The sequence below is a fragment of the Mizuhopecten yessoensis genome, unplaced genomic scaffold (assembly GCF_002113885.1).
Source record: "Mizuhopecten yessoensis strain PY_sf001 unplaced genomic scaffold, ASM211388v2 scaffold443, whole genome shotgun sequence".
Lineage (NCBI taxonomy): Eukaryota > Metazoa > Mollusca > Bivalvia > Pectinida > Pectinidae > Mizuhopecten > Mizuhopecten yessoensis.
In genome coordinates, this window is record NW_018403549.1 from 239,408 (window position 1) to 264,966 (window position 25,559).

Sequence of the window (25,559 nt, forward strand, 5' to 3'; positions counted from 1 at the left end):
AGCGTGTATCACTAACACTACAAGCGAGGTATTGCCAAGAAAGACAATAGGAAACAAAAGAACGTTTTTTAGGAAGTGGAGAAAAAATACAATGTTCCAAAATGTTTCATTTTGGGCAGTCAGGCGCGTAACTGCCACGTAAGCAAATAAGCAGTTACATGTAGTTCGAAAAAGTGATTAAATGATGTGTGGTTCATTTGAAAAATATATTAAATTTAACTGTACAACCGACAGCAGACAATCAGTACGTATCCGGAAGTTCCAACCTATAGGGTACCTGGTGCCGATTTTATTATTAGTATTTTTAAAGTTGTGAACTCATCGGAAACATGACTTCAAAGCCAACGAAAAACCCGCATCATCTTCTAAGAACAAGTTCATGCATGACTTCTTCCAAGCAGCTGTAGGTTCACATAAAACAACATCCTCTTGCGACATTAACGTAGGCATCGACGAGTCTAAAATGGCTATTAGTATTAGGGCCTAGTAATGCCGGACCGACCGAACACAGTTCTGATCAGTCTGAATGTTGTTACCCGTGATATCGGGAATACAAGCGAGGCCGATATTCGTCTTACTAAAGTGAAGGTGGATATCGATATTCTGTCTAAAAGATGGGAAAAAGCTCACGAGTTCAAATTCCATACACGGCAACATTTTAACAAGCGATTGTAATGAAATACAACTAAGTCAACGAAGGCGGGTTGTTGTTCCGGAATGGATGTATTATTGTGTAATTTTTTTTTCACCAATTAAAAGTCTTCCGAATAACAATTGTAGATTGATTTGTTACTAGCATTGTTGTTATAGGTTTTAGGGCGGATATATGCGCGTATAGGATCCATCTGAGTTTTACATTCACTTCTCCTGCAAATGTAATATGAAAAAGGCAAAGCCTCAAAAGTCAGAAAAAAGCCACGTACATGCAGCTTTTGCTAATCTGTGACATTATATGGGCCTTCATTTGTCCCTGTCATGAACTGATAAAGTATTTATTAAGAGTAGTCCTAGGCCTATCTTTAGAAGGGCTACTGGATATATATGTATACATATATGTAAACATCGATATAGGAGCTACCGTCATCTTATGTTCTGAGAAATGTTGATGATATAAAAAGGATTTTGGGGACACAACAGCAAAAAATCTGAAATTAATCTGTTCATATTGCCTCCGACATTTTAAATATCTAGTTAATTTAGATTCATCAGGATTGAGATATGACGCAACGGATATTTTCGGGTAATTCCAACAATCGACACATTTTTGTCGGAGAAAAAAAGGAGAAAAAAGAGCTGTCTTTCGCATTTGAAATACATTTGAATTTTTGCGATGCTTTCCAATAATAAAGTGAATGAATCAACCAAAAAATGTTGTCTGTAAATTAAATTAAAACACTCAAATATGTATCTTAAAAGCCACCAGATGGCACGATAGTGCTTCTAGATCTAAAAAAAATTAGGGGGGGACACCCCGTACCCCCCTAGAATGGCTTCGCGCCTTCGGCGTTCGCATTTGCATCTTCGGTGCGACTTTCTGCATGCACATACAAAACAGACCAGCTACCCGCCTGGCAGTAGATCAATTTTGTTTTCTTCAAAGACCATTTAGCAGAAAACACGGGAGACAACCCCCGATTTCGCAGCGGGCCCCGCACTCGCAGTGTTTTACAACATGCAGTTGGATACATCAAGCCTATTCCTGGAACTGCTAGAACTTCAACATGTATTTGGTAAATTAATGATAATAATATACGTGTTCAGTATCAGAGATAATATAAAGTCAGATAAGGTTTTGATATTTACAAAATAACATTTATTATCAAGAATGACAATAAAATTGAAATTAAAAATATATTTAATTTCACTGTCAATAGACACAATTAGTTATTAACCACATTTAACCACATAAAACTAGTTTACAGTATTTAAGTAATTTATAAACAGAATGAAATTAATAGGGAACATTTTTTATTTCCTTACGATAAATAACTTGTTGACATGTACACACACTTTTTCTGTGTTTCATAGACTACTTTATACAAACTTACTATTAAAATAGAAAAAGGTCTCCAATGTAACTCCAATTAATTAAAACAATTTAGAGACCAAAACAACTGCGAAGGGTAGCAATGATTATAATAATAACCATGAGGTGTTTACGTATATCTACACCGCTAGTCAATTTATTAGTAAGTCTAAGTTCATTGCACCAAAAGTGCATTCAAAAGATAGTGTACATTGAACTTTAGCTACCCAAGTCACACACTGCTATACTATTCAACTAGTTGTCGGGGGCATCTTCAATGAGCTTGTCTAAGGCAGCGACAGAGGAAAAGTCCTCCTCAGTCATGGTCTGTACGGTATGAGGTATGACGCTCCAAGGCACGCCAAAGTACTCCTTTTCTGTGTCATCGTCCCTCACGATAAACTGCCTTATCTTCAACACTGCAAAAAATAAATTTCGCATACAAATACCTGCTCCCCAATCAGAACCACATTTTATACAATAGACTTTGTACCTTTTTGTCATGTTTTCATAACATGTGACTTTCTTTTTAAGCCGACGTTTAGCTTTTTTGTAGAAATCTCTGCCTACGACAATGTAATTGGTTTCTTTATAGCGTCTAATGTCAGGGCTAGACACTGCGACTTCCTGACACCTCAAACATCGCAATGTAAAGTTGCCTTGCGTCTTATTCTTTCTTCCAGCCTCTCTGGAGCGCTCCTCCTCCTCAGCCTCTGTTTTAGTGATGGAGTCCATGCGTTTATTGACCTCCTGTCGGATGCTGTCGACAGGCCGACCTAATACCATCTCCAGCGCCTGATTCATCAGTGTCAGTTTCATTACGTTCCCCTGCTCCTGTCTGTGTTTCCGTTCGTTAGCAAAGTCTATGACGGTCCCACCCATTGCCCTACTCCTTCCTGTAATAAATATTTTAGATACATTTTTTCTGGATGATAGTTATGGGTTGAAGTATGTTTCAGTCGACTTTATATTCAATCTTTCACATACACACATTTAGTACACATTTACGTTGATTACTTCATATTGAGTAACTATTTAAATGCATTTAAAATACACATTGACCCTCGTTTTCATGTTCAGGGAATGTGTCTAACATCAGGTTTGGTTTTGTATTGTTGAACGTCCTATTAATAGTTAAGGTCATTTAAGGACGTGCATCCATGTGAGTTGTTTAAGCGTGCATGTCTGTATGTGTGCCGGATACAGGGTATGTTGGTGTACTTGCCTACTTGTGATAGCGCGGAGCTAGACATGACGCCGACTGTATAGTGCTGCTATCTCACTGAAATACCATGCAGAAGCCACCAAGCACTGAGTTCCGCCCGGTCACATCATACTGACAACGGGTGAACTAGTTGTTGTCATTTCTCATAATGCTGAACGTTAAGCATGTATAACTATTATTTTTAAGGATTTTGGTATGCCTGGGTACAGAACCCATTTCCTTCCACATCCGGACCAAACACTCAACATTAAAGCCAAATGTGCGGTATTGCCAAGCAAGGCTTTAGGAAATGAAACAATGTAGAAGAAAAAAGAAAGATTAAGATTCCGGCAGATTTATTTTGGTCGCTTTTAAGTCCCCTAGTAGAGGGCGCACATAGCAAAGCAGGATTAGCACATTGGTCGCCTCTTACATGCAGTGGGTAACATCAGGTGTATTCTTTTCTCGATCCCCGACCTGCAGGGGTGGTCTGACATCAGACGTAGTAGGTAATCTACATGCGATACGAAGCACACTCGTGGCATGTATGGTGGAGTAAGGTAAAATGTCATATGTAGGCTGACAGAAACTCACACTTGAGGCTTGCATGGTATAGGGAGACAAAGTAGTGTGTTGGCTATTATAAATGGCTGCTTACTAATTGTATGGTTTGGCTTTGGTTTTTTGTAACGTCCTATTACCAACGAAAGGCCTTTAAAGTGTTCCTCCATGTGTATTATGATGTTTGTTTGTATGTGTGTTGTAGGCATTGTGAATTTGCCAACATGCGATTGCCAGGATCTGATGCCGATTTTAATGCAGTACCCCGCTGAAATATCATTCCGACATGGCTCGCTGGAAAACAACATTAAATCAGCAGGTTTCATCAACACCATTTTCATAAATGAACAACTCTGGTCCAACCGTTTTTAAAGAATTACAAGAGCACCGCGAGCGGAAGCATGATACGCCCGTCAGACCCTCGAAAGGATATTGATATATTAGAAGTAGGTAGTGACATGATTTTAAAGTGTTTACTGCCACCGTTTTGTTGGTGACTGTGACCTTGCCATGTATTTACCTGTAAAATAAGTTAAACATGTTTGAACTTTGTATTACCAAACTAAATTTGAAAGGAATTAAACAAACAATTTAAAAGTCCTTGAATTTTTAACAGAATGTCCCTATTTGGAAATGAAGAAGGGGCATAACTCTGCCGAATAGAGTTTAAATGTCACGATTTAAGAACTCTTCCAACGCATTCAGGTAATAAAAATCAGAGAACAATTGTTCTCGTGTAAACAATCAAAAGTTAACGGCAAAAATGAAGTACAGTGTTGCTGTGTCAAGTGTGATATGCCAAAACGCGGAGGGTTGAAACTCTACAGAAAACACGTAATATTTGTTAAACATTATTGCTTCTAGCATTACCGTACAAAATTTGAAAGAAATTGATTAAAAAATAAAAAATGTTTTTGAATTTACTACACAATGCCCTTATTTGACAATAAAAAGGGCATAACTCAACCCAAAACGCACGTACATTCTGAAATGCGAAGTTGTTCCAGCTATATTGGTATGCAATACGTGTACCAAGTTTCATCAAGATATGTTCATGAATGAAGACATGAGAGCTATAACAAGGAAACGTTAACGAACGGACATAGGACAACGCAGCCTATACCATCATACGACCCGTCGGACGACGGGCGTATAAAAAGCGGCTCATTTGTTGCCATTAAATGCCAACTTTAAGCAAGGAATAACGACCACCTTTTTAAAGGAATTTGGTATACCCTGGCAAAGGGACAGAACCAAATGCTTATGCAAACACTCTGCACAAGGACAAAAGTGAAGCGAAGCCATGGAAGGTGTAAGGATAGAAAATATGATAATTCTAAATATAGCAATAGATGTATCAGATTTATTTTCATTCTCGTTGTTTTCCCAAATGGAGGGCGAGGAAATTTAATTATACAGGGTTTCCGCATAACTTGTATCTTACATTCCCAATCCCCGACTTGCAGGGGTATGAAGATTGTTTGACGAGAAAAGGTGAGGAAATGTGAAACAGACATTTGTTGCTGTAATGATGAAAAAGGTTAGGTAGCTATAAGGCTATGTAAAATACACACCTGCAGCTTGTATGGTGGATATTTCGTTGCTAGATTGGTTGTAACGGATGACGAAGTTACAGGCAGGTATGTCCAAGCCTTCTTCGGCCACCTGTGTCGCCACCAGTCCGTTGATTTGTTTTGACAGGAGTCTTTGCACTACCCAGTTATACTCGGCTTGGGACTGTTCTGTCGGAAAAATAAAGCCTTGTTATGTCTTATACCACACGGGTCTGTTTATCATTAGGTAGAACTACAATAAATTATGGTATGCACATTCAACATGTGTTTTGTAGCTGTTTCTCGTGACCTATCGTTACACTCCTTCGTTAACATATATATCACTACGTCAATAATATCTATCAGTTTCGAATCAAGAGATAACTCGGTCTTGAATCGTTGCGACACAGTAACAGTGCATCGTCTGTGTATTATTCTTCCACACAACCTATACCTTACAAGATATATATAAATATATGATGTTAAAAGAAAAATTCTCAACAACGAGTCTTTAGTACTTTCTTCTCTTCTCCTAGAATAGATGAAAGTACTAAAGACTCGTTGTTGAGAAATTTTTTTACATTATTTCTTCGTCCGTAAGGAGAATTTTTCTGCTTTTATCATATATATATATATATATATATATATATATATATATTTGGCTTCATTTCTCACAGTGAGTCGATAAGAAATTCACATATCTCACAAGCATATAAACCTATACGATAGAAAATGGAATATGATCTTAACTGGACATTTTCCTGATTGAATTCAATTTATCGTCAATAATTCTATGGTCAGTAGTCGTGAAGATGGGTATTCACAAAAAATATGTGCTTAGCAAATCAATGATATATTAGCATGTGTATTGAATAGTGCGTACTTCCGTCGCCATCTGCCGTTGACTGTGCGCTTATTAGGAAACAGCATTTAGCGAAGGAGGATTTCTCTGTCAGGTACTTTGATACGGCGACGGCAGATTCTCTTTGTTCTACAAACACAATGAATGTGGAATCTTTCCCTTTCTCCTCAAAGTTTTTGTCAACCATCTTCCGGAGTCGGACAATGTTTGGATTCTCATATTCATCGTTCTTTGAGAGGATTTCCAACTTCTTGGTGACGCCTGTAACATGAAATTAATTTAAAACAAGAGGCCAAATGGGCTTGTATCACTCACCTGGTATAAATCTCACAGAGCTACAAGCAAAATATCAGTATTCATGATTAAAAGTCATTTAAAAGAAGCTGTTAAAAAAATTTAAAACGTGTCATCATGTGGTGACCTTGAAAGTCGAACAAGGTCATTGTGTTGAACAAATTGTATAACCCTTAATCTTAGGATGCAACTTGCAAAATATCACAAACCTATCCTTTTGTTTATTGAAATTAGTTCATTGAAATGTTTATCCAAATTTGACACCTGTGACCTTGAAAATTATTCAAGGTCATTCATTTGAACAAACTAAGAAGCCTTTGATACCAGCAAGCTACTGACCAGATATCAACATTCTAGGCCTTACGGTTATTCAGAAGATTTTTTTAAAAAAAATTTTTAACATATTTGACCCCTGTGACCTTAAATATTATTGAAGGTCATTCATTTGAACAAACTTTGGTTTTTAAGATGAAGTTGTTTAAAGTAAAATATTGACGCCGGACGACGGACGGACGACGGACGCCGCACCATGCCATAAGCTCATAAATAAGGATTTTTTAATTTCAAAAGAAAGGCAATGAACATGATTAGAAACATAATGCGTAGAGCTTACCAAGTCAGTTTCCACTTAAGTTTCCTATAATATTGTTAGATTTTATTGTAGTTAACGTGATTTCTTAAAAAAAGACACGCTAGTTGCTTTATTATAATGTTTGAAATAGACTTTTAACATCATTAAGGTATGCAGAATGTTCTAAACCACATTCCGTAATTTTTTTTGTTAGTTTTTCAATAACATTAACGGCTGTCAAACAAAACTGAATGGTAATTGAAGTATATTATTAATGGTTACAAAAACAATAGTAGAAATATGCCAGAAAAAACATTTAAATATACAAAAATACATTGATTGATTACAGAAACTAAGCTACCACTTTGTTACAAGTTACTTAACATTGTCTTGCGTATCTCTGTTACTACACATGTAACTTTGAGTAACGTTTCTCTGTTACTACACATGTAACTTTGAGTAACGTATCTCTGTTACTACACATGTAACTTTGAGTAACGTATCTCTGTTACTACACATGTAACTTTGGGTAACGTATCTCTGTTACTACACATGTTACTGTGAGTAACGTATCTCTGTTACTACACATGTAACTTTGAGTAACGTATCTCTGTTACTACACATGTAACTTTGAGCAACGTATCTCTGTTACTACACATGTAACTTTGAGTATCGTATCTCTGTTACTACACATGTAACTTTGAGTCACGTTTCTCTGTTACTACACATGTAACTTTGGGTAACGTATCTCTGTTACTACACATGTTACTTTGAGTAACGTATCTCGGTTACTACACATGTAACTTTGAGTAACGTTTCGCTGTTACTACACATGTAACTTTGAGTAACGTTTCTCTGTTACTACACATGTAACTTTGAGTAACGTTTCTTTGTTACTACACATGCAATGGCTACTAATGAAAAACTAGTACCAGTGTTGAAGTTGCAGATGAAACAGTTAAAACATCTTACTTGTGTAAAGGCTGACACATGTGATTTCAGTCTCGTCATTTCCTGATTCGTCCACATCTGTATTGTCACCTCCTGTATTGACCACGCCTGTATTATCACTTCCTGTATTATCCTCGTCTGTATTGTTTCGGGATGAGTTAGAGATTACTACTGCGTTCTTTTTTCCTCCTTCCAGTATTTTGTATTTCAGTGACGAATGATACAAATGCTCCAGCACGTCTTTCATACATAATGTGTGGTTTACACTCAGAGCAGTCTGGTACATCTACAAAATAGATATCTCGTCCTTTAACTATTCACAATGCAAATCTGTTTTAACGTTTACAGATAAACTTTGCAGGCAGATTGTCGACCAATCTGTTGTGGGCGAACATTGGCGTCACTTCATAATACTTCCCTGTTACATCTTTTATTGAAACTTTCCATAACTATTCTTGATTGTAATAAACACATTATATTCAGTTTCGGGGTTATTTTGAGAAAGGATTTTATGATTTTAGCAGATAATACGATCCAGCCAATATTCTTTATAAAATACATTAGAGCAGCCATTGGAAGGCACATTTTCTCGATAAATTGGACATCGTCCGTTAACCTGTACGAAGAAACACAGAGACATAAACACACTTCACTATCAATATTACCAAAGATGACTGTACAACTTACTGTTAGGTGTTCTGCTATCACAATTGCCTGATGTTTAATTTCCGGTGTTAACTCTTCACTTCGAGGGAGAGCGCCCATGAGTCGGGACAGCCAAGACTGGTACTGCTGTTCCATTCGCATTTTGTCAGGTATTTCCCCCAACAATTTGTGCACGTTCTTGTCAAGATCACACACTAGACGGATACAGAAAACGTGAATGGTATTATCTATTGTTTAGTAAATGTTTACTGTTTAGGGACATAACATAGCCTCATTCTATTTATAAAACCTGTGAACGTTCACAGGTACATTAAGAACTCAAGAGATTCCAAAGGCCAAGTGTCGTCGCTAAATCTCACGACAATACTTCTAGAACGGATGAGTAGTGTAGTAATCAGTGAAAATGAGTGGGAAACACTGACTGATTGGCAATCTAACATTTCCAACGAGGTGATATCATCCTCGTACCCATTTTACAGTGAAGACATGTCGTGCAGTTAGTGGCTGGATGAGTGTATTCAAAGAGTTGACGAATAGCATTTATGGATACAGTAAGACTCACATTTGTCTTGGAGCCATGTCTCAAGTCGACCCATAGCGTCCTCTATAGTATCTCTCATTGGATCAGTCGTACGGTCCTTCATGACTTCGGAATCTGAAATAGTAAACACTTTGTCAAACGATGGTTTTATTTATCATTAACAATCCAACGGTACAGAAGGGGAAAAAATAAAGACTTAAACCTCAAATTCGCTTTTTGGACCCAATCCCTCTGCACCCAGAGAGGCAACACTCCATTTATACAAAACTAAGTCTCCTTTGCCCAATGATGTTCCAGGCCAAATTTGGATAAAATCCCTGAAATGGTACAAAATAAAATTTAAACCTCGCATTCCCATATTGGGACCTGACCCACTGTATCCAGAGGGACTACACCCTTCGTTTATACAAAATTTAGTCCCCTTTGCCTAAGGATGCCAAATTAAGTCAATGTGTATAAAGGTGTTTAAGACTAGAAGCTTTTTTTAAGGAAAAGTTGACGGACAACGGACGCCTGCGGTACGACATAAGCTCACCATTGTCTTTCGGATAGAGTATAATGTGAGCGTACGTTTTTCGGGTTCTGGAAACATTTGTGTGTACTCCTTCCTGTTGATCCGGGGGGTAGCGATCTTGTGAACATTCATTCGGGCCATTAGTTCGAGGATACTTTTCTCTGCGTCATCTACATTGCAGGCCCGTTCAGTTCCTACCGACGCTGTCAATCCGAGAATCTAGTAAAGAAAAAAAACAGTGAGGGCTGGGGAAATCGTGACGACGGACAAACGTTATTCAGAAACAATATTTTAAAGCGTTAAGGTTTCAATCACAGTACAACACAAGAAATACGGCTTTTCATTGCGGGCACATACACCAAATCAATGTGACTTGCGATGCAGTATACATACCTGTGGTAGTTTGACGGTGCTATCTTGAAGTAATTTCCTGTAGTATTTCATAATCTGGTTGTATGGTTCTTTTTTACGTGTGTGGTGGCACTCATCAAATACGAGCATAGAAAACAAATCTAGCGACACGGTCTCTTCTGCCAAGTATTTCTCAAGTGTCATGGGAGTGAGGACACAGACGCGGAAGTGCTGTGTATTCGATAAGAGGGTAACCTCGTTCTGTTCCACTCCACTGAACTTCATGATCTGGTGCTATCAATATAAAGGCATTTATTATTCCACGATTAAGGTATGTGCTAAATGTGCTATTCAACTATTTTCTATTTGTTCATGACTTGAATCATTATTCAGTTCCTGCAGGTAGGGCGTAAGTATTGTACCTACAGGTATGGCTTAAGAGTTGTACCTGATACTCCCATTGCATGATAGTAAGAGGCGACTAAGTTTGGGATATTATATTTTCTGTTCTATTTAAACAACTTACCCCTTACCCACCTTGACAATGCCTCACTGTTGGCCTTTAGTTGAGCGTTCGCCCTTATGAGTAAGGCTTTTGGTTCTGTTCCCTATCCGAGACATACCAAATTCATTACAAATGGTAATTCCTATTTCTGCTTGACGCTCAGCAATTTTATGAGTGACGACAAATACGAGCATATCTCAGCCTCCCAAAACACACATACATTTATTACACACATACATCTTGCACACAGGGGAGGCCGTCATTAACTGACCATAGTTGTTGATAGGACGTTAAACAATACTAAACCAAACCAAACCAAATGAATCATTATTCACTGTACCTTACCTTTACCGCATAGAAGGCTTACAGTAGAATACAGGAGTTACGTAGACGGACGGTTTTATTCTCAGACCTAATCGCTAAGAGCTGCATGATTCAGTTTGATTTTTCAAATATTAAATCAACTGTGTGTGTGGTCGGGTGAGTATGTTTTATGTTTCGATTATTATAGCAAAGCCACACATATTTTATGTAGCTGCTAATAAGGAGTACTTTTCTATCCCGGGCATGCTCACAGACGTAGTGCTTACTTTTCACACAGTCTTGATTATGCCCCAGCTAATATATGACAATAATACATAATATATAATAATTTGAAAATAGGAAGCAAAATGTGTCATACAATTAAACAAAATATCTATAAAAAATAGCATCTTATATAAAACTCTAATTATATATGTTATAAAGGTAATGTTACTTGTGGTAAACATATATTTTATATACAGAAGAGTCATGGACCTACACTTAATAAGAAATGACTGTACATCTACCTTATACTTGGGTAAGAATTTACGTATCACTTCATACTGTTGATCCAGAAGCGTCATCGTAGTGTTGAAAAATGCAATTTTCCCTGAAAAGAAAAACAAGTCAAAAAATAATTCAAACTAAAAAAAAAAAGTTTTTTTTAAAGGTCGGAACTTTTTATCAATTTAATAATGTTTGAGTGCAGGTAATGATAAGGAATACATCTAACTGTTTACAAATGTGGTTTTGTTACAGAAAAGATGAATGTTTCACAATAATAACAACAGATTAAACAGGGAAAAGGATTCAATGATTTAGTGTGAAAATGTACACTGTTGTCACAAAGCCGAAATAAGGTTCCTTTGTCTCAATTTTTTGTTTTTTGTTTCATTTTCCCCACCGAGATGTAATACAGTGTGTCTTGGGTTATTCTCCGGTTCTTGATGAATCAAATATATGCTTCTTTTGTATATGGTCTTTCATTTCATTCGTACTACTTACTACTGACACAAATCAAATTATTTACCTCATCAGTGTAATTCATCATGATATCATGGCTACCATCAATTGTATATAGGTGTAAATTTATGGCCTTAAACAAGTTAATTTCATGACATAACCTACATAACAATTTTGATATGACATCTATACTAAAATAGTTGTTACATGTACAGAGAATTTTTGCGTAATTTTGAAATGTACTCGAAATGTCTGTTGTACAGCGTATTTGCAAAATATAGTTGACTGTGAAAAAGATATCCCGAGCCGTCGACACAACCAAGTTAAATATAGTATCTACACTTGTTTAATATACAGTTCAGATAACATTTTATATCTTATTTGATGAGATCGTAGAAGTGAGTGAACCTCCACCAAGCTCAATTATCTACTTCCGAGCTATAAGTAGACACACAAAGCAGCTTTGGTTTGGTTTGGTTTGGTTTAGTATGTCCTATCAACAGCTATAGCATTTAAGGACGGCCTCCCCTGTGTGCAAGATGCGTGTGTGTAATGTATGCGTGTGTGTTTGGGAGGCTGCGATATGTTCGTGTTTGTCTCCTTGTGATAGCGCGGGATTGAAACCAACGGCCGAAGACACCCGGCAGGACACCCCACCCGGTCACATTATACAGAAAACGGGCGAACCTGTCGTCCCACTCCTAAATTGCTGAGCGTTAAGCAGGAGTAGAAACTACCATTTTACAGACTCTGGTATGTCTCTTTCAGGGGACAGAACTCAAAACGTTCCTCACAGGGGCGAACGTTCAACTAAAGGCCAAAAGTGAGGCATTGTCAAGAGAGAAAGCTGTTAAGAAAGAAGAGAAAAGATAATATCCCAAATTTAGTCGACTCTTACGATCATGCAATGGAAGCAGCAGGTACAAGTATTACGCCCTGCCTGCAGGCACAATAATCTATGAATTTAAAGTTGTATCTTAAGGTTATATTTTAGGGTACTTTTTGTGAAAAACTTGACAACAGTCGAAAATATAGTTACTGAAGATAAAATCCTGAGATAACGGGGATCTTTGTTGACAATAGCTTTGTTGACAATATCTATGTTTGGTTTGATGACCAAATATTTATCAGGCTGTACACTTTCCCACAAGAACAAGTTGTGTCCTTCAACTAGGCTACTTGGCTGAATATATTGAAGAGTTTACTGGACGATATCAATCTTGGAATGCTCTTCTAATACTCTTTCAGATATACTGACAATATGCTGTCTATCCAAGAATACATTCACCAGTCTGATCGTTTATACATCCCGATACACTTTAAATCATGGCCACTGCGGATTCAGTGTTTACCTTAATGTACACGGCATATGTCGTCCTAGAATCAGACAACTCGATTTCTTCTGGATCATCCCTTCTTTTTCGAATGTATTTCCGAAAGGTAACCATTTTTTCATTCATTAATTTTGCGCCGTTTTATTGCATTCTAGCTCCCAATATGGAAGTCTGTTTTTTAAATGTTTGCCTTCCGCAGTTTAAATCACTTTGTCAAATGGCAATTTCGCATCTCATGTTTGACAGATATGCTTAGTCTATTATGTACCTATTTTCGCGGTAGTGATAAATTTGCCTACCTCACTGAGGACGAAATATTACAGCGAAAATGTCCCGGTACACTATAGAAAGAGAAATTTTCATATTGGTGACTAAAAGAATAATTCATGAATAATCATTACTCTCAGGATAGATGCTGCACCTGTTTGGGTGATTAAAGAGCCATACCTGTTGGGTTGTTGTCAAGGTGATTCTTCATAATGTACACGGCAACCCTGGTCTTCCCTGATCCTGTCCGTGCCCAGATGATTGAATTCTCCCCTTTTAGACCATCCTGTGCTATTTCCATTTGATAATCACGCAGGGGGAAGTCTCCGTTGATGTCAGGTCCATTTTCCGTCGGGTCTAGTATTTGGGAGAAAACAGAGTTAGCTTTTGGAAGGATCTGTTATAGATCTATAGATCCAGAACTACTGAACAAAGGCACACCTAATATAAAATCGTTCCGCTCAGAAATATATTCAATAATTAGAGATTATCAAACTCGTTTTCAAAGTTTTGTTATAAATTGACTACGGTTGTGTTTTGAGGTTAAATGTTTCCGTAGCAGCTATGTTAATGTGAGGACGGCTGATCATTGTGGTTTCTTCAGTGTCAACTAAGGGGAAGACCGAGAAGATAACTTCGATAATTTAGACTCCCCTCAATACACTCACCCATCAGTTAAAAATAAATATAAAAATGAACAAACAAACATGACGAATTTATTATACCCGTTTCCAGCTTTCTCAAAATATGTTATACATATATAGTACACAACTTTTTGTACCGAATTGGGAATTTTCAATTACCAGAACGGTCATTTTTCGGACGATCCAGGCTGTTCATGATATCGCCTGACGCTTCACGTGTATACACTATACTTGTGTCGGCTGACGTATCACGTGGGTCCTCCGTAACGTCAGGTGTGCTCTCAACAAGCTCGGGTTCTTTGTATGCAACACATAATATTACACACTTTATGTAACGGCCCATCGACAATGTAAGACATTTAGGGCCAACAATACTTTTAAAAACAACATTCACGAAAATAAACACATCAAACCAAAACTAAATAGGTTAACATAAGTAAAGGATAAAAGAAATACATCAAATCGAACAAATTGGCTGCACAATATATCATATATTATTGTAAATAAATATACAACATAAATATACAACATTTGATATTGCGCCATATCTAGCTAACACAAGTCACTCTAAAGCGCTTTACAGTACATAGATATACAATGTTGTACAGTCAATACAATTAGCATATATATTAATCAATACATGTTTTGAGGAATTAGCAGGAGCTGCCTTATCATGCACTAACTACTAGTCCTGTGCCTGTGTGTGTGCTTGAGATGCATTGTGTAATGTTCAATTGAGTGTAAATAGTCAAATATTAATTGCACGGAAACTGTATCGAATAATCCGCTCATAGATGGTACATCATTAAATCTGTCATGTATTTGTTTGAAATCAGCGCATTCAATCATAAAGTGTTTGACTATAAATGGTGGATCGCATGTATGACAAATAGGCTGGTGGTCTTCCTTACGCAATAAGTAACACTGGATCTATCTAAATAAACAGAACAGGGACGTACAAAAAACAACACATTTATATATACAGAAACATCACGATGACGTACAGTGTATCAATGAATAACACGTGGACGTTTATAAATAAACAAAAAATAAACGAATATAAATAAACATCCCATTGACAAATAAATTAACAACAGACATGACCGTACATAAGTAATCAACACTTGGATGTATATAACCCTAACCCCTAAACAATACAGTGATTTATATCAATAAACAGCACATAGATGTAAATACATCAACAACACATTGACATATAAATTAACAACACACATGACCGTACATAAGTAATCAACACTTGGATGTATATAACCCTTACCCCTAAACAATACAGTGATCTATATCAATAAACAGCACATGTATGTATATAAATAAACATCACATGAAAGTGTATAAATAAACAACAAATGGGTTACTTTAAATAAACAATCCAACAGCATCATCTAATTATACATACCTCTAAAATATATCAAGATGAGGTTACGATAGTACTATGATTTACCTTTTCAAGAACATAATATGTCTAACCTTTAATGCCCAGGTCATCACCAATACCTTGTCTCAGGAGTGTCCTATCTGCCCCGCCAGAACTTATTCCCAAGATTCAGCAGTAGGATTCGCGAACTTTACCCATCCGCTACATGTATCAGCAATACGTGCAACCTACTTCATCTGTATTCTCAAAGAGCTGTATGCGATTTGACCTACCTGACCTCCAATATAGTAATAACCCTACAGATGATTTACCAGGTGTGGCCTACTTACCATTGAAGTTGTATTCTTCCTCCAGTTCTTCCGCCAGAGGAACCATTTCCTGTGCCCGCAAGGCTTCAAGAAATGCTGCTGCCCTTTTCGAGACAGGTTCTTTTATATTCTGTATGTTCCATTTATCCAGGCCATCTTTAATCATATCCTCTAACTGTCCATGGTTGTTGAATTTGATATGGTATATGACAACCCTAGTCAGACCTAGACGTACCAACAAGCCATCCCAACCTTCACCGATCCTCCTCGGTAGATCTGTGATTAATGACAAGTCCGAGAATAGCTCAGCCACTGAAACAGTTAAATATACGGTGAATTGCAGTGTTTTACGCAATGTACCTTTTTGTTGTTTCGTCATTTAATTATAAAAAAAGTTCAAACATTATAACGTTTATCTCATTTCGATAAAAAGTTCATATTCTATCTCTTAGCTTTTCAGAGATCATCACCCTATATCTTTTGTTGAAGAGGATTTTTAACGAGTTATACACAATTGAGCAGATGTGAGCTTGAAAGACTATAAGTAATTCACATGAACAAACAATCACACTGGACCTTTGGGTTATTCAGAAAATGTTTAATGATTTCAACGTATTTGACCCTTGTGACCTTAAAGATTGGTGAAGGTCATTCATTTGAACCAACTTGGAAGCCCTACATATCAGCAAGCTTCTGACTACATATCATCACCCAAGAACTGTTGGTTATACAGGAGAAGTCGTTTAAAGGTTTTTAAAGACAATGAATCCCCATCATGTGGAATATGGGCGAAATTTGAACTGACTTGATAGGCCTTCATTCCAGTATGCTAATAGCCAAATACAATCACCCTAGACCTTTTGATTACTCAAAAGAAGTTGTTTTAAGTTTTATTTAAGACAATTGGCCCCTGTCACTTTGAATATGGGAGAACATCGTTCATTTGAACAAACCTAGTAGCCGTTCATCCTTGCACGCTTCTGGCCAAATATCATCAGCCTGGACCTTTGGGTTATTCAGAAGAGTTCATTTAAATATTATAACCTCTATGACCTTGAATATTAGGGAAAATCATTCAAATAGACATTTCTCATTTTGAGGCAGACTTACCTAGGAGCCAGAGACGGACACAAAGAGTAGTATAATCAGGAAACATCTCAAAATTATTTTTTATTTCATCTGTATTAGGGATTCCTGTCCGCTGCTTGCGACAACACACATCCCCTGATTTTCATTACATGTTCAACTGATATACTTTTTTTTAATTATGGTTTATACTGAAAACAAAGACGCGGTGCATGCTAGAGTTGATCTCAGTAGTATAGAAATCCGAAATTCACCCCCCCCCCTCCCCGTATTTAAATATTTTGGTTGTGTTGCATGGAAAAATTCCATGAAAGCTGTGATTTAAAACTAAGTCGAAAATAGCAGGAACCTGAATTAATTTCTACTTTTCTTCGGTTGTTATTTTTCAGGAGAATAAACAAGAACATATGACAAGACAGACAACGACTCCTTTTATGGCTAATAGTGTAGCGTATGTAGTGTTTAAAGTAGATGACAGAATAATAAAGGTCGCTTCGTCTCCATCATGTTACTGTTGCAAAGGAACATTTATAAACGTTACTTTGCCACGTAGGTATGCTAATAAACGTCCATTTGTCCAACCAAAATCTATACAAAAATGCAAAGGAATTAAGTGACGAAAATGTGTGAAACAAGTTCCTTCAACTTAACGCTATTTTAAAAAGACACCGTGTAAGCGTTAAACATTTCTTTCGAAATATGGAAATATCGTGTCCTAAGAAGTTTGTGGATGGCAAATTTAATCTACAAATGAATATGTGATCCCTGTCACTCTTGTAAAATACGAACTTCTTCCAACTGATTATTTTGGCTTGGGGAATTTCTTTTAACTCAATCGGCGTCAGAAAAATACAATATACGTCCTGGGTGAGATCCTTAACGGATATATTGAAATATCAAATACCACGTTTACATACCTGCAGCTTTGAACCACCAAAAAGACTATAACGACTGTGGTTACCGGTTACATAATTGCTTACATGTGTCTCCATTTAATGTTACCTGTTCGTTTACCTGTAGTCACTTTACATGTGTGTGTATACGCTCTGACATACCCTATACACTTCGTTCCATGTAAAATTATTTTTCAAATGACCCCTGTATTTGCCTGTCTATGTCTCTGTCTCCACGCTCCGTGCTAGGTCTACCCCAAAATGAGAAAGGTCTTTTAGAAAGACTTGGTAGTTTATCAGAAGAAGTTGTTTAAATATTTCAACAAATTTGATCCCTGTGTTTGTGAATCTGTATTATAATCTGTAATATAAGTTATATTACCTCTTCTCCAAATAACCTCCAGTAGTGTTATAACATTTTTATGATTAATTCCATATTCTCCTTGCCGTATAATGTTTAACATAGCTACTGCTTTAGTAACAAATGGACAATGATTTGTCAATATGATCTCTCCTCATTAGTGAGTTCATTTTCTATATACTGTATCGATTTTTGTCTCGTGTTGAATAAACAAGAGTGAAATCTTGTCTGTTCTTTTTACATCTTAAGATAATTCTGTTTTGAGGTATCCGCCTTCCCCAGTATCTATCTCATACTTGTCGCCTTCAAAGTAGAAAGTGATAAATGTTCCAATACATTTAAATAGACTGAATAAAGCTACTCACTCAATAACATTACCTATGACAAAAAAAGAACCTGTCACACACTTTTCAAACATTTGACCCATGTTACATTGAGAATTTATGAAGGTCGATCCTTCTTAAAATCCGAAATCCTTTTATTTTAGCGTGCTTCTTGTCAAACATCACCACTTTAGCCTTTAGTTGGTAGTTTCTGACATCTTTCATCATTAAGAAAGGTCAATCAATCAGACTTGATATACCTTATCTGAACCTGGGTTTGACCAGAAATCATCACCCTCGGCTTCTTGGTTCAGAAATGGTTAAAAGGTTTGTTTCAACTCATTTTACCCTAGGACAGAGGGTCCAGAACACTACAGCACGGCTGGTTACTCGTACTCGAAAGAGAGAGAGAGAGCACATCACACCTGTGCTATATTCATTGCACTGGTGACCTGTACGATACTGGTTGCAGTACACTACACAAACATGGCGCTGAATGGAACCGCTCCTCAGTACCTATAGGAGCTTGTTACCCTGTAGCAGCCGTCACGATCACTACGGTTGGAGTCAGAATCATTGTTGTGTGTCTCAAAATATCGTACTGTGACCTATGGAAACCGTTGCTTTAGGAGGGTTTCGGCCACGTTGCAGAATAGCTTACCTTCTGCTACTAGAAAATCAAATATCCTGGACAAATTCAAGAGGGACATCAAAACTAACTCTTCACATCTGCATTTTTGGATCTCTGCAAAGACGTCATGTAAATACCACCCTTTATTTGTTCAATTACATGGTGTGTGTGTGTATGTGAACATTGCTTGCTTAAATGTATAAAAGTGATTGTAAGCCTTTGTTTTTGTTTCACAAGTATAACTAATACTATTATCCATATGTTGTACAGCGCTTTTGAGTAATTTTACAAATTATATAGGACGCTATATAAATGTTGTATATTATTATTATTATTACAAGCTAACCGGTAATAAGATTTATATATATATATTTTAAATGCCGCCGTGACTATTCTCCATAATTATGTTTATTGAAGATTTAATAGAAACTGTGGTTAGGTATACATGTAGCAAACACTAGTGAAAGCAAGTTTTTTTTTTTATAAAAGCACTGGACAAAGTCTTGAGTGTAATCAGCCCAACAGAACTCAAAATATAAGTAGTGCATTTCATAAACTGATTTTCTATTTATATAGTAACAGTGATAGAGACCTAACCCCGGGCCTGGAAAGTTATCCAAAGCAGGCACTTTCTTTGAGGAAGCACGCTATAAAATCAAGAGTGTAATCAGCCCAAGAGAAATCAAGATATTTTGTGCATTAGTGCATTAAACAGATTTTCTATTTATAGTGACCCATTGACCTTTGACCACTGGACCTGAAAAGTTATCCCAAGCAGACACTTTCTTCCAAAATCTGACTGTAATCAGTCCAACAGAATTCGAAATACAGTGCACAAACTGATATTCTATTTATAGTAAGTGACCTTGATCTTTGATATCAAAGGCTGAAAAGCTATCCAAAAGCTTAAGCAAACATTTTATTACACTGGATAAAGTCCATGTATGCACACACACAAGGTTCTACACTTAAAGTTGATAAGTTGACTTTAATATTCATATGTTTTTTCTGTATGTTATTACCATCTCCATAACATATTGGATGAAGTTGCTAATTGTTTAAATTGAATCAGTTGATGATTTTCTATATAAAGCAACAGTGACCTTGGCCTTGACCTTGGAACCCTGAAACACAACAATGTCCAGGTATACTCATACTTGACCTTTGCATAAAGTTTGACCAAAATCCATGAACAAATGAAGTTGCTAAGTGTTTAAATTGAATCAGTTGTTGATTTTCTATATATAGCAACAGTGACCTTGGCCTGACCTTGGCCTTACCTTGGAATCCTGAAACACAAGGGCATACCCATATTTGACCTATGTATAAAGTTTGACCAAAATCCGTGAAAGAATGAAGTTGCTAAGTGTTTAAATTGAATCAGTTGATGATTTTCTATATATAGCAAGTGTGACCTTGACCTTGGATCCCTGAAATACAACGATTTATGAAGTATACTCATACTTGACCTTTGTATAATGTTTGACCAAAAACTGTCAAAGAATGAAGCTGCTAAGTGTTTACATTGAATCGAGACGGGACGCGACGGGACGGGATGATTTTCTATGTATAGCAAATGTGACCTTGGCCTTGACCTTGGATCCCTGAAATACAAAGATGTTCGAAGTATACGAAGCGACGGGGCGCCGAACGCCGCACCAGGGCAAAAGCTCACTTGTCCTTGGCAGGTGAGCTAAAAACAGATAGAAGGACAGACGGACGTAAAATCTGATTACTAAAGATGTGCAGGGGTCCTAACAACAAATTGAGTAATTGAATTGGAGAATCCCCCTTTGGGACCCCACTCCTCACCCTAGGGAGCCAGAGTATTAATTAGAGAGACCCTCTGTTAAAAGTCTTCTTAACCAAGTAATGCTCCAGACCATTGGTTTGAAAACATCATCAAGCCATCAAAGGATGTACTGTATAAGGTGATTTATGTCCTCGCAACAGCCAGGGTCATATGAGGACGGGTGTTTCCTATGTGCAAAGGGCTATAACTCCAGGAAAAATAGAACATGGACACTGGATTCTAACTCAAACTGTAATCCATTATACATGTATTCTAAGTTGCAAATAATATGGAAAACAGTTAATATGAGAATTTCCTATGTGCAAAAGGGCCATAACTCCAGTCAAAAATGTAATTTTAATACATGGTTCAAACTCTGTAATCTATTATGATAAAGCCACAAAGTTTCAAATTGATATGGCAAGCGGTTCCGAAATAAGTCCCAAAAAAAGTTTATTTTGATAATTTCCTATGTGCGAAGGGCCAAAACTGCAGCAAAAAAAGGAATATTAACACTGGGTTTGAAATCAAACTGTAATCCATTATGACAAAGCCACATATTAGGTAACAAATTGATGTTGCAAGTGGTAGCGAAAAAAAAGTCCGGGAAAACCTAATTATGAGATTTCTTATGTGCAAAGGGCCATAACTCCAGCAACAAATGAAATATTGACACAGAGTTTGGACTCTAACTGTAACCCATTATGATAAAGCCACATACTAAGTGGCAAGCGGTAACGAACAAAGTATGGCAAACAGTTAATTATGAGAACAATTCCAATGTGTGAAGAGTCATACATGTAACTCCAGCAAAAAAATAAAAAATTGGCACGTGGTTCGAACTTGATCTGTAATCTATTATGATTAAGCCACATACAAAGTTACAAATTGATATGGTAAATGGTGGCGAAAAAAAGTCTGGAAAACTTAAATGTGACTGCCGCCGCCAACGACAACGTGTGATGACGGACAGACTGATCCTTCAGTGTTCGCCATGCTTCTCAGGCGGCACGACCAAGGAAAGGCAGAACAGTGAAGAAAGAAAGGAAAGATTTAAGATCCCAAGTGTGTTGCAATGGGGGCAGACGATCTATTTTGGTCTGTTCAATGTCCCCCAAGTAGTAGACATGAAAGAAAAGAAAATCCCCAATTCTTCAGGGGGCCAATTTTTAGCCCCCCCCCCCCCCCCCCTCCCATGTAAATTGCATGTAAATTATGGTTTGACAGATTTTGACAGATTCGATGACTCAAGTAGAAAATGGTTTGAATCATGTAATCTTGAAAAAGAAAGTGAAGGGACATAACTCTTTATGTAGGCTCCAATTTAAGTAATTTGTGCTGATCTGACAGATATGTCAATTCAAAATCTATCTGTACACCAAATTCAAGAAGAATTACACATTATTATATGTTTCGCATGTCTGAAACTGTCTGACATTGTCAGTATGGTAAGTTTCAAGCAAAAGTTTAAAACTATCTGAAATTTCTGGATATTGTTTTCCAAAATCGACGGAAAGAAAATCTCCTTTTTAGTGGTAGCTATGGAAGCACCCTATATATGTTATTAACATAAAAATATTGGTACCTTGCAAAACAATAAGCAAATTTCGCAAAACCACCAATTCTCAAAAGTCACCTTAAAACATGACATATTTTATCTAAAAGGAAACTGGGAACTTATAGAAGTAACAAACTATATCCGATATATAACTCACCACACGCATGCATCTAGCAAATGGGGGAGGCCGTCCTTAAATGACCATGTATAGCTGTTGATAGGACGCACATTAAACAATACTAAATCAAACCTGAAGTTTATTTTGACACAAAAATCTTATTAAAACCCAAAAAACAAACCGATTCCTATCCCTTATACAGAGAACAGTGTGGAAATATAGATGAACTGAAGTATTGAAAATAACGTCAGGTAATTCGGGTAAAATGGACTTCCATCATGATTTTACATATTCATAATGTGTTAAACACATTCCATACATGTTTTCAGCCTGTTTTTGTTGTCATTATCTGTCCAGCCTGTAACATCTCATCTTTGCTAGCCAAGCGTTCATTTTGTATTCACATATTCATGTAATCAACCTTAGGGGATTTAGCCTTGTTCTCCAAGCTTTCAAATGATTGAATCTGGCACAGGGACTTGGCACGAATTACCATCCTATGGTCCACATATTTTTTTTATATCATACATTATATAATACACAGATGTGAACTGAGGGTTTGAAATTAATACCAAGTACCTGTGCATGTAAATAATAATGGCGGCCCCCAGTAACAAGTTGCCTTGTCAACTATGTCATGATTTATGTAAAACAACAAAGGAGGACAATACTTTTAGAAACATTTTCTGTATATGATCAGTTGGTAGAGATAATTGGCCATATTTAAACTGTAAATGATAACCAAGGGAAATACATAGGCGACCAGTGCTGAAATAACCTTGAAAGTTTAAAGTTTTGCTAGTAAAGTGTCTATGCAAGGTGGCAGGGGAGGGAAATTAAACACAAGGCTAAATCTGCCAAGGTTGAATAGTACAAATTTAAATTATGAACCCTTGGCTATTAAAGATGGTGAGATAATGAGGTTCGATCATAAAATAAGATGTGTCTTCAGCGGTATGCTCCAGTGAAATTAAGTCAGCATCAGTCCTGCGCTATCACAAGGAGACAAGCATGAACATACCACAGACTCCCAAAACACAAATTAATTATGCACAAACTCACCACACGCATGCATCTAGCAAATGGGGGAGGCCGTCCTTAAATGAAAATGTATAGCTGTTGATAGGACGTACATTAAACAATCAAACCTGAAGTTTGTTTTGACTTAAAGATCTTATTTATTTGGATAATTTCATGGAAATGATGACTTGTTATTTCAAACAAATGATTTGTTAATTTCAGCTTGCATGCACTGTATGAATGTTATTTTAATAACATTGTACCCATATGAATCCATGATTGTCCTGAAGTGGTGCTTTATTTGAATTTAATACATTTGATACTCTATTACCTGCCACCTGGAACGCATTCTTAGCCATACCGAGACAATTACAATACTATGGTATAACTGTATATATATTGTGTACATAGTTTAAGCGTCTGCGAGACCAGCTGTTCTAACTTACAAACGTCCAGGTGACGAGAAAGAACATGAGAGGAATGTTTTTGATTTTGACTTTTGACAGGAGCTGTAGGCAATTCACACTTTTCAATTTTGTATTAATCTTCTTTTTGGATAACGACGCTTTAACTTGTAAGCAAAAAATACATCACTGGCGTCACGAGCAGCATCAATACTAAAAACGTCTTTTAATATTAAAAGCTACCAAACCCGTGCTCCTGGTTACAAATAAATGCTAAGTCCCAATCACCTGCCCTCTGGACTGTTTTTTTAAGTAAGTTGTTTTAGTGCCAAATTTTGTACAGCATGATTATTTAGCCTCTTTATCTTAATCCTTCCAACGTAGGTATCTTGTGATAAAATTTGTTGTTGCCTTACACTGTTACAATGTTTTACCATTTATATATATATGTTTGTCGAAATACAAGCCCCTGAGAGCTTAAGTTACCTATGTTTGTTCGCACTTTTCTTCCAGTCGTTGTAAGTCTTCGACTTGTGAGACTGTCATATATCTTGTTGTCATCAATACTTTATGGTATGCGCATATTTGTAGGTGACAAGTTTTAAAAGTTAAAAGTTAAATGACATATTCAACGTAAAATAATGATTCTATGCTTTTATCCGATAATTTTAAGATAAAAACAACACACACAAGCTTTTAATCACGAACTTTTCCTAGAATGCGCCAATGTTTAATCTTCAGCACGATGAAGCACACAAGTAAAGGTATACTGTTTATGCCGACATGTACAAATGTATGTAAACTGTAAAACGAAAGTAGGTCTGCGCGATCGAAATCATTTAATGCTGATATTTTCGCATTCATGTCAGTTAGTACTTGGTGTGATAGCAATGGATTAAACGAGTGTTACCTTGTGTTGTATCTAGCACATCAGTGTCTCAATACATACGGTATTAATCTGTTAATGTTCGATAAACGTCTGTTTATTAGTACTGTCCTGATTATGTTGTGAGGGTGGTAGGTAAATCTTGTACCCCGTTCCCGGACCCGGACTGAAACCCGTACCGGGAATATAAAGATATTTTAATATCTCATTAACGCGATGGTTTATAATTTTTATAAAAATATAGAATAATTTCAAACATTATTTTCTAAATGTGACAATTACAAAAATGTTTATTTATTATGTAATAATTTAGAAATCGACGATAATGTGTTTTTCAAGGGGGTAAAACTTGTACGCCGCAGTCAACCGTGAAAATCACGGTTTTTCACATATAAGTAGAAATTTAGGGAAAATTAACATGTTATTTTCAGATATATAGAAGAAAATACCTTACTGTTTATAATTATGTAAGTTTCGTTGAAATAAACAACATATTTCACATGAAATTCTGACTTTGTTGTGATCGCGGGTGTTTTGTTTACTCCCGTACCCGTACTAAGGGGACATAACTCTGTCAAGCTGTCGTTATCAAGTAGAACTCTTAGCCATTCTATTAGAATGTTACCAGGCTCTGCGACGCGGACGCAGTTCTACATAAGAGCCCATATTTTTT

At 36.7% G+C, this 25,559-nt stretch overlaps 1 protein-coding gene across 2 annotated transcripts in view; it reads right to left on the reverse strand.

Annotated features, from left to right (window-relative positions):
- Window positions 1-1,802: 1,802 nt before the first annotated feature.
- Window positions 1,803-25,559, reverse strand: part of LOC110449350 (interferon-induced helicase C domain-containing protein 1-like) — a 33,179-nt gene continuing 9,422 nt past the window's right edge. The window contains exons 2-13 of one of the 2 annotated variants that reach the window (XM_021496169.1): window positions 15,836-16,126; window positions 14,270-14,407; window positions 13,647-13,823; window positions 11,430-11,512; window positions 10,137-10,388; window positions 9,800-9,962; window positions 9,251-9,343; window positions 8,710-8,882; window positions 8,044-8,308; window positions 6,228-6,467; window positions 5,366-5,533; window positions 1,803-2,445 (exon numbers count right to left, since the gene is read on the reverse strand). In XM_021496169.1, the coding sequence (XP_021351844.1) occupies window positions 2,282-2,445; window positions 5,366-5,533; window positions 6,228-6,467; window positions 8,044-8,308; window positions 8,710-8,882; window positions 9,251-9,343; window positions 9,800-9,962; window positions 10,137-10,388; window positions 11,430-11,512; window positions 13,647-13,823; window positions 14,270-14,407; window positions 15,836-16,126 (2,207 nt within the window). In that variant the 3' untranslated portion in view covers window positions 1,803-2,281. Of the gene's footprint in view, window positions 2,923-5,365; window positions 5,534-6,227; window positions 6,468-8,043; window positions 8,309-8,709; window positions 8,883-9,250; window positions 9,344-9,799; window positions 9,963-10,136; window positions 10,389-11,429; window positions 11,513-13,646; window positions 13,824-14,269; window positions 14,408-15,835; window positions 16,127-25,559 lie in introns of both variants that reach the window. The other variant, XM_021496159.1, reaches the window with a different exon arrangement.